Source organism: Pelodiscus sinensis, chromosome 5 (assembly GCF_052426305.1).
Source record: "Pelodiscus sinensis isolate ZL-2025 chromosome 5, ASM5242630v1, whole genome shotgun sequence".
NCBI lineage: Eukaryota > Metazoa > Chordata > Testudines > Trionychidae > Pelodiscus > Pelodiscus sinensis.
Window position 1 is genome coordinate 98,372,945 of NC_143056.1, and position 14,258 is coordinate 98,387,202.

Here is a 14,258-nt window from a genome sequence, read left to right on the forward strand (position 1 = left end):
TGGTTACAAAGAAAATAAAGATAGAAAATAGAAATAATGGTACCAAGTGACAGCTTAATCTTTAAAGAGCTCTAAGTCTATGTATATATATACACTTAAACAAAGGACCACATCCAGGTACAATTTTTACCCCTTTCTGTGCCTCTCGACTCCAGCGAGTCAGGCCAGGGCCGGTCTCTCAATTCCTAGGAAAGACGAATACGAGGTGGGCGTCCCCTTGGAACCTCGGGAGATCAAACACCAAACCCGACCAGCAGATAGATGGTAGATAGATATATAATAACTGGGTAGCTAGAGAGTGTCAATCTCCCTGCCTCTGTAATGTCCACTCCAAAGCACCTGAGGAAGTGGGTCCCCCCACCCAGAGCTTATGCCCCAATACTCGGTTAGTCTGCAAGGTGCCACAGGGCTGAGGCCAGTCTGTGGCTGTGACAGCGCTGGGGAAGTTCCTAAAGTCCCCTCCCCCCTTAGAGAAGCGACTTCCTCTCTTCTAGGCAGAGCGACTGAGCTGTTGCCAGGCTGGAGCCGGGGGCTCCCATCGGAACCCTGGCGCCCTGCAGCTCCGAGCCAGCGCTCCGTGCAGCCGGGCTGGCGGGGAAAGCCGAGCTGCCCTGCACACGTGGCGACCCGGCCCCCTCCGGCAGGCACCGAGCGTGCCGTGCCCAATAGCAACCGCCGTAACAATTGGGGACACCGCCCCGTGTCCTTGCAAGCTCTCCCGTGACTGGCTGGGGAGGCGGGCGGAGGGGCTCGCGGTCAGAGCCCGCAGCGGGTCGCTCGCGACGGGCAGCGGCGTTCTGAGGGCTGCCGGGGCGCTGGTATGTTGCAAGGGGCGCTCGTGGGGGAGGCCGGTCCGCCAGGCTGGCAGCGGGTGTGGGTGGGTGTGTGCGTGCGCTCTGGAGGGAGGGACAGGCACCGGGCTGCGCTGCTGCACGCGGGGATCGCGGCTAGCAGCGGCGCTTTCCGAGGGGATGCAGCGCGCAGCTGGCCGGCTCCATGTGTCCCCAGCTGGCCTTTCCTCTCCCCTGATTCCTTGCTTGAAACACACTCACGCGGCGCCCCTCTCTGTCTCCCCCTGTGCCTCGCTAGGCGCGGAGGATGGGCTGCCCGGCCGCCTGCTGGGTCGCGCTGCTGCTTTGCACAGGAGGGTCCCTCAGCAAACCCACGCTCAGGAAGGAGAGGGTCGTTCACCCGGACCCTCAGCTCAGCGACCAGCTGCACGAAGATAACCAAAGCTTCCAGTACGACCACGAGGCTTTTCTGGGCAAGGAGGAAGCCAAAACTTTCGATCAACTCACCCCAGAGGAAAGCCAAGAGAAACTAGGGTAAGACGGGCACTTAAGAGGGAAAGCGACCGGCTCCTCCAAAGAGATGCCTTAAAGCAGCCCTGCCTGACTAGTGTAGTGCACAGGGTTTTTTGTTAAACAATGAGGTGGCAGTGAAATGCTTGTATTGAACTAGAGTGAGGGCGTGGCACTAGTGCACTATTGCACTAGCAAGTACATGAACGTGCTTTGGTAATAGTAGGCTGGCTGCAACTCCATGCACTTGTAGCGGAGGGGGTGATGCCCTTGTTTTCTGTGGCTTACAATCATGTGGCAGCAGCCTAGAGGGCAAGGCAAGTGGCTTTCCCAGCCTTGGAGCCTCCCTTGCTGAAACGGTGCCCCTGCTCCAGTAAGAGCTGATAACGTGGCAGCAGTGGGGAGGTCCCATTGCATCACTGCCTAGTACAGAAAGGATGATTTCAGCACAAAACAGAGCCGGGAAGAAGCCTCCAAAACAGAACTTTCAGTCTCACTTTCTGTTTGTGTTTTGGACCCGGTGGGGCCCAGCGAAGGCCAGTTGGGTGGCATTTGTCAGGGAGGAGGAATAACGCAAGTGCCGCACTTGCAAATTTCTGCATAGCAAGGGATTTCTGGGGAGGGCCAAGGAAGGGTTTGCTGACTCCCAGCTGAGGGACATGTAGCTAACTTCAACTGGAGGAAGAGGCGCGTCAGGCTATGTCTAGACTACATCCCTCTGTCGGCAGAGGGATGTAAATAAAGCACTTTGAAAGCGCAAATGAAGCTGGGATTTAAATATCCCGTGCTTCATTTGCATAAACACGTAATGGCGCTCTTTCGAAAAAGCGCTATTTAAAAATTGAAACTACAGTCTAGACGCGGTTCTTTAAAAAATGGGGTGCTTTTTCAAAAGATCCTCTAAACCTCAAAAAATGAGGTTTACAGGATCTTTTGAAAAAGTGCCCCATTTTCGAAAGAACTGTTTCAATTTCAAAATAGTGCTTTTTTTGAAAGAGCACCATTACGTGATTATGCAAATTAAGTGCGGGATATTTAAATCCCAGCTTCATTTGCACTTTCAAAGTGCTTCATTTACATCCCTCTGCAGACAGGGATGTAGTCTAGACATAGCCTGAAGTGCCTCTTCCTTCTGTTTAAGTTAGCTATGTGAAGCTCTGCACCAGCCAGTAGACAGAGTATGCTATTCAAGCAGGCCTTTGCCTTTCATCTGAGTGCACTGCTTGCAGCGTTCTCTGTACCTGCGTTCCCTGTCTGGTCTATTCAAAATGCAGGTGGAAAAGCTACCCAGCTGGTCTATTGCTCTTACTAAGGGTACGTCTACACTGAAAGCTTCTTTCGGAATAAGCTTTTCCAGAAGATATCTTCCAGAAAAGCTTATTTTGAAATAGAACGTCCATACTGCAGGGAAGCCTCGAAATTAGTCTGAGGCAGGCTCCCCTAATGTGGACGCGCTATCTCAATTTAGAGCCCCAGGAGGCACTGGGGAGGAGTTATTTCAGCATAGCAGCAGGAGAGCATCCACACACACCCTCTTCCGATAGAGCTTATTCCTGGTGGATAATGGCTGTTATTCCAGAAAAACGGTGCAGTGTAGATGCACCCTTAGTCATCTCTACTCTGAATGGCTATGTCTAGACTGGCATGATTTTCCGCAAATGCTTTTAACGGAAAAGTTTTTCCGTTAAAGGCATTTGTGCAAAAGCGCGTCTAGATTGGCATGGACGCTTTTCCGCAAAGGCACTTTTTGCGGAAAAGCATCTGTGCCAATCTTGGCGTGGTTTTGCGCAAGAAAGCCCAGATCGCCATTTTTGCGATCGGGGCTTTTTTGCACAAAACAATACCTCATTGTCTACACTGGCCCTCTCGCGCAAAAGCATTTGTGCAAGAGGGCTTTTGCCCAAACGGGAGCAGCATAGTATTTCCGCAAGAACACTGACAATCTTATATGAGATCATCAGTGTTCTTGCGGAAATTCAAGCGGCCAGTGTAGACAGCTGGCAAGTTTTTCCACAAAAGCAGCTGCTTTTGCGGAAAAACTTGCCAGTCTAGACGCAGCCAATGTGTCTGCTAACTCACAGCATCACACATCTAAGCTTCCTGTTCTCACTTTTACTTTCCTTTACAATAGGGGTGGTCCATAATTTTTGAAGGGGGAGGCACTTCACAAATTCAAACATTTGTGAAATGGCCCTGGAAGGGGCGGGGCCTCGGGTGGAAGGGGTGGGGTTAGGACACTTCCCATGCTCTCCCACCCACAGAGCCTGACTGGCCTGGGGGTAGGGGAATGTATGAAGTCTTTGCCCCCGGTTCCTAGAGAGAACCGCCAGCTGTTTTGAACAGCTTACAGTTCCCTCTAGGCGCCACGTGCCTCTGACGGCGAGAAGAGACTTTATGCATTCCTCCCACCCCCACATCTCGATTGGCCTGTGGGCAGGGGAGCGGAAGAACGGTCACAGGATGGATCTACTGGCTTGGCAGGCTAGATCTAGCCCACAGAGGCTCTCTTGCCCACCCCTGCTTTACAACTTGCTTGTTCGTCCCTCCTCCCTTATTGACTATGGAAGTTTTGTTCACCTCTCCCACTTAACATAAGAACGGCCGTACTGGGTCAAACCAAAGGTCCATCTATCCCAGTAGCCTATCTGCCTAAACTGGCCAGCACCAGATGCCCCAGAGAGGGTGGACCGAAGACAATGATCAAGCGATTTGTCTCCTGCCATCCCTCTCCAGCCTCTGACAAACAGAGGCCAGGGACACCATTTCTATCCCCTGGCTAATAGCCTTTTATGGACCTAACCTCCATGAAATTATCTAGCTTCTCTTTAAACTCTGTTATAGTCCTAGCCTTCACAGCCTCCTCTGGCAAGGAGTTCCACAGGTTGACTACACCCTGTGTGAAGAAGAACTTTCTTTTATTAGTTTTAAACCTGCTACCCATTAACTTCATTTGGTGCCCTCTAGTTCTTCTATTATGGGAACTAATAAATATATTTTCTTTATTCACTCTTTCCATACCATTCATGATTTTATATACCTCTATCATATCCCCCCTCGGTCTCCTCTTTTCTAAACTGAAAAGTCCCAGTCGTTTTAACCTCTCTTTATATGGGACCCGTTCCAAACCCCTAATCATTTTAGTTACCCTTTTCTGAACCCTTTCCAAGGTGAAAATATCTTTTTTGAGGTGAGGAGACCACATCTGTACACAGTATTCAAGATGTGGGCGTACCATAGTTTTATACAGGGGCAGTAAGATATTCTGTCTTATTTTCTATCCCTTTCTTAATAATTCCTAGCATCCTATTGGCCTTTTTGACTGCCGCTGCACACTGTGTGGAAGTTTTCAGGGAATTATCCATGATCACTCCAAGATCTCTTTCCTGATTTGTCATAGCCAAATTAGCCCCCATCATACTGTACGTATAGTTGGGGATATTTTTCCCAATGTGCATTACTTTACACTTATCCACATTAAATTTCATTTGCCATTTTGTCGCCCAATCATTCAGTTTGGTGAGATCTTTTTGGAGTTCCTCACAGTCTGCTTCTGTCTTGACTATCCTAAACAGTTTGGTATCATCCACAAACTTTACCATCTCACTGCTTACCCCTTTCTCCAGATCATTTATGAATAAGTTGAACAGGATTGGTCCCAGGACTGACCCTTGGGGACACCACTAGTTACCCCTCTCCATTCTAAAAATGTACCATTTATTCCTACCCTTTGTTTCCTGTCTTTTAACCAGTTCTCAATCCATGAAAGGACCTTCCCTCTTATCCCATCGCAATGTAATTTACACAAGAGCCTTCGGTGAGAGACCTTGTCAAATGCTTTCTGAAAATCTAAGTATATTATATCTACTGGATCCCCCTTGTCTGCATGTTTGTTAACCTCTTCAAAGAACTGTAATAGATTAGTAAGACATGACTTCCCTTTACAGAAACCATGTTGACTTTTGTCCAACAAATTATGTTCTTCTACGTGCCTCACAATTTTATTCTTTACTATTGTTTTGACTAATTTGCCCGGTACTGAAGTTAGACTTACCGGTCTATAATTGCCAGGATCGCCTCTAGAGCCCTTTTTAAATATTGGTGTCACGTTAGCTACCTTCCAGTCATTAGGTATGGAAGCCGATTTAAAGATAGGTTACAAACCACAGATAATAGTCCAGCAATTTCCCATTTGAGTTTTTAGAACCCTTGGATGAATGCCATCCGGTCCTGGAGATTTGTTGACATTAAGTTTTTCTATTTGTTCCAAAACCTCCTCTAATGACACTTCAATCCGGGATAGTTCCTCAGATTCATCACCCACAAAGGATGGTGGAGATTTGGGAATCTCCCTAACGTCCTTAGCCGTGGAGACTGAAGCAAAGAAATCATTTAGTTTCTCCGCAATGGCTTTATCGTCCTTGATTACTCTTTTATATCTCGATGGTCTAGGGGACCCACAGGTTTTTTAACAGTCTTCCTGCTTCTGATGTACTTAAAAACATTGTTATTTCTTTTTGAATTTTTGGCTAGCTGTTCCTCAAAATCTTATTTTGCTTTTCTTATTACATTTTTACACTTGATTTGACAGTGTTTATGTTCCTTTCTATTTATCTCACTAGGATCACAATGTGCCTCTTCTTTCTTTCACGCTGCCCCTTATGCCTAGGACACTCTCCCCAATCTAGTCCATCACCCTCTCACCCTTCTGATCCTTCCATGAGACCCACCGTGTCTGTTGTGCCACCTGCAGGATGGGCAGGTTTAATGGCAGTTGAAGAAAGCTGTGTTTAGTAAAGAAAAACATGTTCATATTATTTGTAAGGCTCACATTGAGCACAGAGCTATCCTCTACAACCACAGGACTGCATTAACCATTAGCCTCAGCTTGCCTCCTCCTTTCCTTGCATTGTGTGTTATTCTTACTCATTGCATCTTATTTCAGATTTGAGTAGAAACTCTTTAGAATCATAGAATCCTAAGGCTGAAAGAGGCCTCAGGAGTCATAGAGTCCAGCGCCCTGTCCAAGGCAGGACCAATTCCAACTAAATCATCCCAGCCAGGGCTTTGTCAAGCTGAGACTTAAAAACATCTAGGGATGGAGATTCCACCACCTCCCTAGGGAACCCATTCTAGTGCTTCACCACCTTCCTAGTAAAATAGTTTTTCCTAATATCCAATTGTTTGCTGTAAGGTCTGTCTCTCTTCTTGTGTAACAGAAAGCATGATGGGTCAATAGTTCTGCTGAGTGCTACTGAAATACAAGTAATAATAATAATAGTAATAGGTGCTGTAACAAAAATATTTCAAACATAGTTGTTATAAATTAGGCAACTTGTCCGAATTATCCAAAGGCCTGGAATTAGAAAACTAAGCACACTCAGTATAAAAAAGAGCAAACTGTCTCCGTTTCACATGTAATATACTAACATCTTGGGCTTTCTTAGTTAAAATGGAATCATTTTTAGGCCTGGGTTGTACTTGAAGATTATACCAGCGTAATTATTGGAATTAAGTTACTCAATGACTGGAGGATAGCTAATGTGATGCCAATAAAGGGCTCTAGAGGTGATTCTGGCAATTACAGGCCAGTAAGTCTAACTTCAGTACCAAGCAAACTGGTTGAAACTATAATAAAAAACAAAATTGTCAAACCGTAGATGAACACAACTTATTGGGGGAAAAGTCAACATGGTTTCTGTTAAGGGAAATCATTCCTTACCATTATACTAGAATTCTTTGAAGGGTTCAACAAGCATGTAGACAAGGGAGATCCAGTGGTGATTGCAGACAGGGAGTTTAGAGTGGGAGTTCTCCAGGTAAGGGAAAAGTAACTACAGGACTCTTGAGGGAAGTGGCTGTCTGTAGTGTGTGTTCTGTGTGTTTGGGGCTTTCTTGCTGCGTGCTTAGTTTGTGTTTGTGAATGTGGTGTGTGGGCTTTTTTTCCCCTTTCTCCTCCCCCCTCCCGCCATGGAGTGTGTGCTGTGACCAGCAGCTGGAAACTGTTGGCTTCTAATCACATCTGGAGTATTGTGTCCTGTTCTGGGCCCCCAATTACAGGCAGGATGTGGACGTACTGGAGAGGGTCCAGAGGAGGGCAACCAAAATGATTAGGGGGCTGGAGCATATGACCTATGAGGATAGGCTGAGGGAGTTGGGTCTATTTAGTTTGCAGAAGAGAAGAGTGAGGGGGAATTTGATAGCAGCCTTCAACTTCCTGAAGGGAAGTTCCAAAGAGACTGGAGAAAGGCTGTTCACGGTAGTGATGGATGGCAGAACAAGGAACAATGGTCTCAAGTTGCAGTGGGAGAGATCCAGGTTGGATATTAGGAAAAACTATTTCACTAGGAGGGTGGTGAAGCACTGGAATGGGTTACCTAGGGAAGTAGTGGAGTCTCCATCCCTAGAGGTGTTTAAGTCTCGGCTTGACAGAGTCCTGGCTGGGTTGATTTAGTTGGGATTGGTCGTGCCTAGGACAGGGGGCTGGACTCTTAAAATAAGGAATAAGGAATCTTTCGTAAAAGGCTTTATTTTCAGAAAGATCCGCATCTAGACTGGCGCTTTTTTCCAGCAAAGCTCCGTGCCGAAAAAAGCGGCAGCCATTTTTATGCTAATAAAGTGGGGGAGATTTAAATCCCCGCTTCATTAGCAATTGCGATACGTCTAATTTGCATCCCTTTTCCGAAAAAGGGATGCAATCTAGATGTAGCCATGGTGTTCCTGTAGGGGTCCATATTGTGACCAATCTTGTTCAACATATTCATAAATAATCTGTGGAAAGGGGTAAATTGTAAGGTGGCAAAATTTGCAGGTGATACAAAAGAGTTCAAGATAATTAAGTCCAAAGCAGACTGTGAAGAGCTTCAAAAAGAACTCACAAAACTAGGTGACTGGGCAACAAAATGAACTTTAATATTGATAAATGCAAAGTAGTGCATATTAGAAAAAATAATCCCAACCATGTGTACAAAATAATGGGGACTAAATTAACTGTTACCATTCAAGAGAAAGATCTTGGAGTCATTGTGGCTGGTTTGAAAACATCTGAGTGAAAATGGCAAACTGGACCTAATGGGAGCTGCAAGGCTCCATGTCTACGGACCCTTTAGATCAGCAGTTCCCAACCGCTGGGCCGTGGACCTCTGGCTGCTGGGCAAGGGAGGCTTTGGGGGCCAGGGATGGGGTACATCGCTCTTGCTGCGGGTGTTGGGAGAGGCGTGTTCTATCCCGCTTCTAAGCCAGCCAGTGCCGGGGAGGGTTGGAGTCTCCTCCCAGCCACGGAAGAGCACTTCCCTTTGTGGCAGGAGTGCCAGGTGGAGCGAATCCGCATAACCTTTCTGCCACACTGAGAAGTGCTCTTCCATGTTCGGGAGCAGATGCCACGCGGCTTGGTTGTCCTGCAGTGCACAGAAGTGCTGTTCCATGGCTGCAGGAGACCCTGCCCTTGCCCTGCACTGGTTGCCTGAGAGGCAGGATAGGAGATGCTGGGTAGTGTACCCCCGCCCTGAAAGCTGCCGCAATGTGGGCAGCAGCGCAGGGCTACGGGAGGGAGGCGGGGCAGGCACTGGGGCCTCAGGGGTGGTCCTAGTGCTGGGGGGCTCTGGAGGCTGATCTAGTGGGGTGGGGCAGGGCTGGCATTGTGGGGCTCTGTGGATGGAGCTAATATTGGGGGCTGGCAGTGGAGAGGTTGGATGCAGAAGGGCTCTAAGGGGCAGGGGGCTGGCACTGAGGTGTTTGAAATGGGAGGCTGGCACTGGGGGGCTCTGAGGGCGGGAGGCTGGCACTAGGGGAGTTGGGTGCAGGGGACTCTTGGGTCAATGGCTGGTACTGAGGGGTGGTGGAGGCCTCTAGAGGTTAGGACTGGCACTGGGGGCTCTGGAGGACGGGCTTTTAGCGTACCAGTAGCATTTTATTTGTACATTTGCATATTCATCATTTGCATAATGATGCAAATAAAATGTTACCGACCCCCCTGCCAAAAGTTTGTGAATGGGTTTGTCGTTCTCCGGCATGAAAAAGGTTGGGAACCACTCCTTCAGATAAACAAAGTGGCACAGGCCCACTAGTGGCTTTCCCAAAGCGTGCTCCTGCCCACTTTGAGAAACATGCTCTGGGGCATGGGGCATCGGGCATTGGCCACTGTCAGAAGACAGGATACTGGGCTAGATGGACCTTTGTTCTGATCCGGTATTGCCGTTCTTATGCTCTTAAGTTATATATTGGTGTAATATTCTATATCAGGACAAAATGAGACTTACCTTTCAGTTATTTCAGTTCTCGCCCTATGTATCATGTAGAGGATATACAGGCAGACACATACATTGACCCCACAATAAATAGCATACTAAACAGGATATATTGAAAACTCATCAGCATTTTGAACACTCTCTAGGTGGAAAACACATTACAAGGCACACATCGTGCACATAAAATTTCTGACGAGAGTGGGCATTTTTAGGTCTTTTGCTGCTTTTCACACTTCATTAAACTAAGTTTTGCAATGGGTTTTAAAATACTTTCCTTCCTCCTTTTGCATAGGTGTTTAACAATCTGAAGAGGAACTTTACTGTTTTAATATGAAAAAGCTGCTTATTATTATTATTATTAAAGCAGATAATAAAGTACTTTATGCTTTTTCACGTTAGTATCCCTTGCAGCACTGGTCACAAATGGTATCATTTTTCAGCAAGCTGTTGGCTTTGAGGAGGAGCATGGATTTAATTAAAAACATTTATTTTTAAAGCCATTGTTTGGGAGATACTTTTCATGCAGCATGAGAATATTCAGCAACTAACTCTGTCAACTGAGTACAGCTTCTTTAACAAGTAAGTCTCATGCAAGTGAGATGGATGTAAACTTAAGTCTATTGGGATTTATAATGGAAATACTGAGGCCTGGTCTGCACTTAAAAATTAGGTTGATACAGCTATGGTACTCAGAGGTGTGAAAAATTCACCCCCCTGAGCACCAAAATTAAGCCAACCCACAGTAGACAACATAAGGTTGATAGAAGAATTGTACCATCAACCTAGCTAGTGCCTTGGGGAGGCAGATTAATTACAGTGATAGAAAGACTGCTGTCACTGTACCACACATCTTTACTATGATACTACAACAGCATTTGAGCCACACTGCAGTGCAGACATGCCTAAGAAAGCCCTCTTCTGCTGTTGCTGTCACACAACCCAGTTGATGCTTATATTCTAAACTTAGGATCTTCTACAAGGGAAGAGAAATTTGCCTGAGGAGAAAGAAAAACTGACAAAAAAGCTGCAGAGTCATGTAGGCCAGAGGTTCTCAAACCATGTGTTGGGATCCCAAAATTGATCCCAATCCCATTTTAATGGGGTCACCCAGGCTGGTGTTAGACTTGTTGGGGCCCAGGGCTGAAGCCTGAATCCCATCCCCACCTAGGGCAGCTGGGCTTTGACCAAAGCGCCCTCCCCCCCAGGATGGGGTGACAGGGCTGCGGCTTCAGCCTGGGGTGGTAGGGCCCCACCTCCTGGGGCAATCAGGCTCCTGGGGTCATGCAGTATTTTTTGTTGTCAGAAGGCAGTTGTGATGGAATGAGTTTGAAAGCCTGTGATCTAGGTCTTCTAAGCCAGCCCAGTGATAAAGCTGCTGTGAGGAAGTGAGGACCGACAGAACCAGACAAGTTCCCAGAAATTAACTACTTCAAGACAGACCCATCACTGAAAATCTACAGTCTGTTCTGGAAAACAATCCCTCACTGTAACAGGCCTCAGGAGACAGGCCAGTCCTCGCCTATAGACAGCCCCCCCAACCTGAAGCACATACTTTTCAGCAGCCACATGCCACACCTCAGATACACCCACCTATGAGCCTATCCCTGCAACAAACCCCAATGCCAACTGAGTCCACATATCTATACATCAGCCACCACTTCAGGGGCTCATTCACCTGCACATCCTCTAATGTGATCTATGCCATCAAGGGCCAGCAGTGCCCTTCTGCCATGTACGTTGGCCAAACTGGACAGTTCCTATCCCAAAGGATAAAAGGACACAAATCAGACGTCAGAAATAGTAACACACATAAACCTGTTGGAGAACATTTTAACCTGCTTCATCACTCAACCAGGAATTTAAAAATAGCTGTTCTTCTACAAAGGAATTTCACCAGCCAGTTACAGAGAGAGTGTGTGGAATTGGTATTCATTTGCAAATCTGACACATTTACTCTGGGCTTGAACAAAGACATTAACTGGATGTCACATTATAAAGCCAGTCTCTTCTGCCTTTAACAACTATATTTTTACATCAAAAGGTAAGAAAGGGATACTTCTAGCTCACTTAATTAGCCTCATTAGCACCACCAGTCCTATCATTTACAGATACTTTTTTGCCGTTATATATCTTGGTTTCTTTTATTTCCACTCCAGCTCATCTGCTGAAGTATTTTTTGCTTTTGAAAGCTCATGATTCTATATATTTTTGTTAGTCTCTAAGGGTATGTCTACACTACCACCCTAGTTCGAACTAGGGTGGTAATGTAGGCAACCGGAGTTGCAAATGAAGCCCGGGATTTGAATTTCCCGGGCTTCATTTGCATCTTGCCGGGCGCCGCCATTTTTAAATGTTTCACGAGGAGTAACGGTAGTTCGGAATAGGAAGCCTAGTCCAAACTACCTAGTCCATGCCGAATGTAGCCGCGCAGCACGGAGTCCGCACTAGCGGACATTTAAAAATGGCGGCACCCGGCAAGATGCAAATGAAGCCCGGGAAATTCAAATCCCGGGCTTCATTTGCAACTCCGGTTGCCTACATTACCACCCTAGTTCGAACTAGTGTGGTAGTGTAGACATACCCTAAGATGCTGCTCATTTTAAAAGTTACAGACTAACACGGCTGTCCCTCTGAGATGTTGTAGTTGTGAGCCATCTGGTCTAGCCTTGTTTCATCTCCAAGTGCCCCCACATGCTGGCACCATGTGTAGTGCAAGCTTTTGCACCTGCGGGTTCTGTGCATCCTCTGCTTGTCCCTGCAGATTTGCCCCCTTGTTGTGCATACAGCTGAACTTATTTCATGGCTAGAGAGCTGTGAACAGGATTTCCCCCCTAGTACTTATATTAAACACAGTCCCATGGCAAGGTTCCCTGTAAGCTGTGCACCGGTGCGGGTGCACAGCCCTTTTCTGAGCCACACAGAGGTTCAGAGCTCCCTGTGCAGGCAGGGAGTTCAGCTGATCAGCTGGGGAAACGAGGGTGGGCACTCACCCTCTCGGAGGCGCCTGCTATAAATGGAGAAGCTGGCTGAACCCTCTACTCCAGGGCTCCCTACCTGCCCCCACACCCAGCACTCTGGAAAGCCAGATGCAGGGCCATGTGTGTGTTTGTGAACGCTGAGCGCCTGCCTGGAGGAAGGGGAGACAGGCTTCTCATGCTGCCCTTGCCCCCGCCCTCAGTAGCTCCCATTGGCTGGTTTCCACCAATAGCAGCTGCCTGTTTGCAGGACAAGTGGCATGTGAAGTGTCCCTCTCCCCCTCATCCCCCAGGCTCTCAGCATTCAGTTCAGAACAGTAAACGTGGGTCCTGCAGCTCGCCTGAGCAAGTACAGGGGCTGGAGGGCAGGGACCTGGCTAAGGAACTTGCTGGGCTGCTGGCTGGGAGCCATGTATGGTCTCCCAGCCAGAGCCTATGTCTGGTATCCCAGCCCCTCCCTTCCTTCCTCCCTCCCTCCCACAACCTTTTGCCCCCCTTCTGCCCTCCTACACCATGTAACCCAAACGTGCACCCCTGCTCCAGCCCCCATACACCTTCCCAGACACTGCATCCCCTTCTATACCCCTTCTCCAATCACAGCCCCCTCTCAGACCTTGCATCCCGCTATGCTATCCCTGGTCACATCCCAAATCCCTGCACCCCCTGGCCTGCCCCAGCTTTCCCCCCCTCCAGCAGGCCCTTTTTGCTAGAGAGAAAGAAGTTTTCAATTCTGTAAGCTCTTTGGGACAGATCGACGAGTATTGAATATAGTTTTAGTTCTATAGCCTTGTAGCTGTGAAAACATCTCTGAAATTTTGCTATGTTAGGGTGTGTCTAGAATACATGGCTCCGTTGATGGAGCCATGTAAGTTAGTTTATTGGGCATAGTCAAAGAAGCAGGGATTTAAATAATCCCCGCTTCATTAAAATAAACCATCAGCTGATTCGACACAGCGTGGGAGTCTAGACGCGGATCTGTCGGCTGGGGAAGCCTTTGCCGACCGATCCCTTATGCCTTGTGAAACTAGACTGCTGTGCGGTGTCAGATCAGCTGATCGTTGGCACAACACGGCGGCCATGTTTATTTTAATGAAGCAGGGATTATTTAAATCGCCGCTTCTTTGACTATGCCCAATAAACTAATAGTCTAGACACACTCTTAGAGAATTAGCCACTTTTAAATGGGGGCACTTTGACTTCTGCATTGCAAAGTAGTCAGAACACACTTACCACATCATCCTTAAAAAGAGAAAAACTTTGTTTCTTACCCACCCCCATTTTTGTAGGAAGCAGACACAAGTCATATAAACCATAGAAGAGATGCAGTTGGGCTAGAAAAATAAAAGAATGCCCTTGAGGGAAAAATAAACAGTGCTGACTACAAGCAGCACAGCTCTTGGCTCTGACCAGTGTTAAAAATAACAAGAGAGTAAACTATTTCCTAGGCCTCTGGTGGAAACATTTCAGTTACTTTACCATTCAACAGTAGACCAAAATGTCAGCTAACTCACTTCGGGCGAGCTAATTGTGGGTCAACTCTCTTGATGCATAATGCCCCATTCTAGTATAGGGCTATCAAATTCAGTGAGGAATAGACACAAGAGGAAAAAAGGCTAGCCAATAAGGTAGCATGTTCTTTTCTGTTTCTTAGGTGAAATTTAGCAGCACTTCTTTTTCTCCCTGTGGCGGGGTACCACCCGCCTCCGCCCGCTTTCCCCTGGGGAACAAAGCGTTAACCC

General features: G+C 47.4%; 1 protein-coding gene across 1 annotated transcript in view; it reads left to right on the top strand.

Annotated features, from left to right (window-relative positions):
* Positions 1 to 684: 684 nt before the first annotated feature.
* The window catches only part of RCN1 (reticulocalbin 1), a 31,849-nt gene continuing 18,275 nt past the window's right edge, over positions 685 to 14,258 (top strand). Inside the window, exons 1-2 of the mRNA XM_006128905.4 lie at positions 685 to 818; positions 1,090 to 1,325. Of these exons, the coding sequence (XP_006128967.3) occupies positions 1,099 to 1,325 (227 nt within the window). The 5' untranslated portion in view covers positions 685 to 818; positions 1,090 to 1,098. The remainder of the gene's footprint in view (positions 819 to 1,089; positions 1,326 to 14,258) is intronic.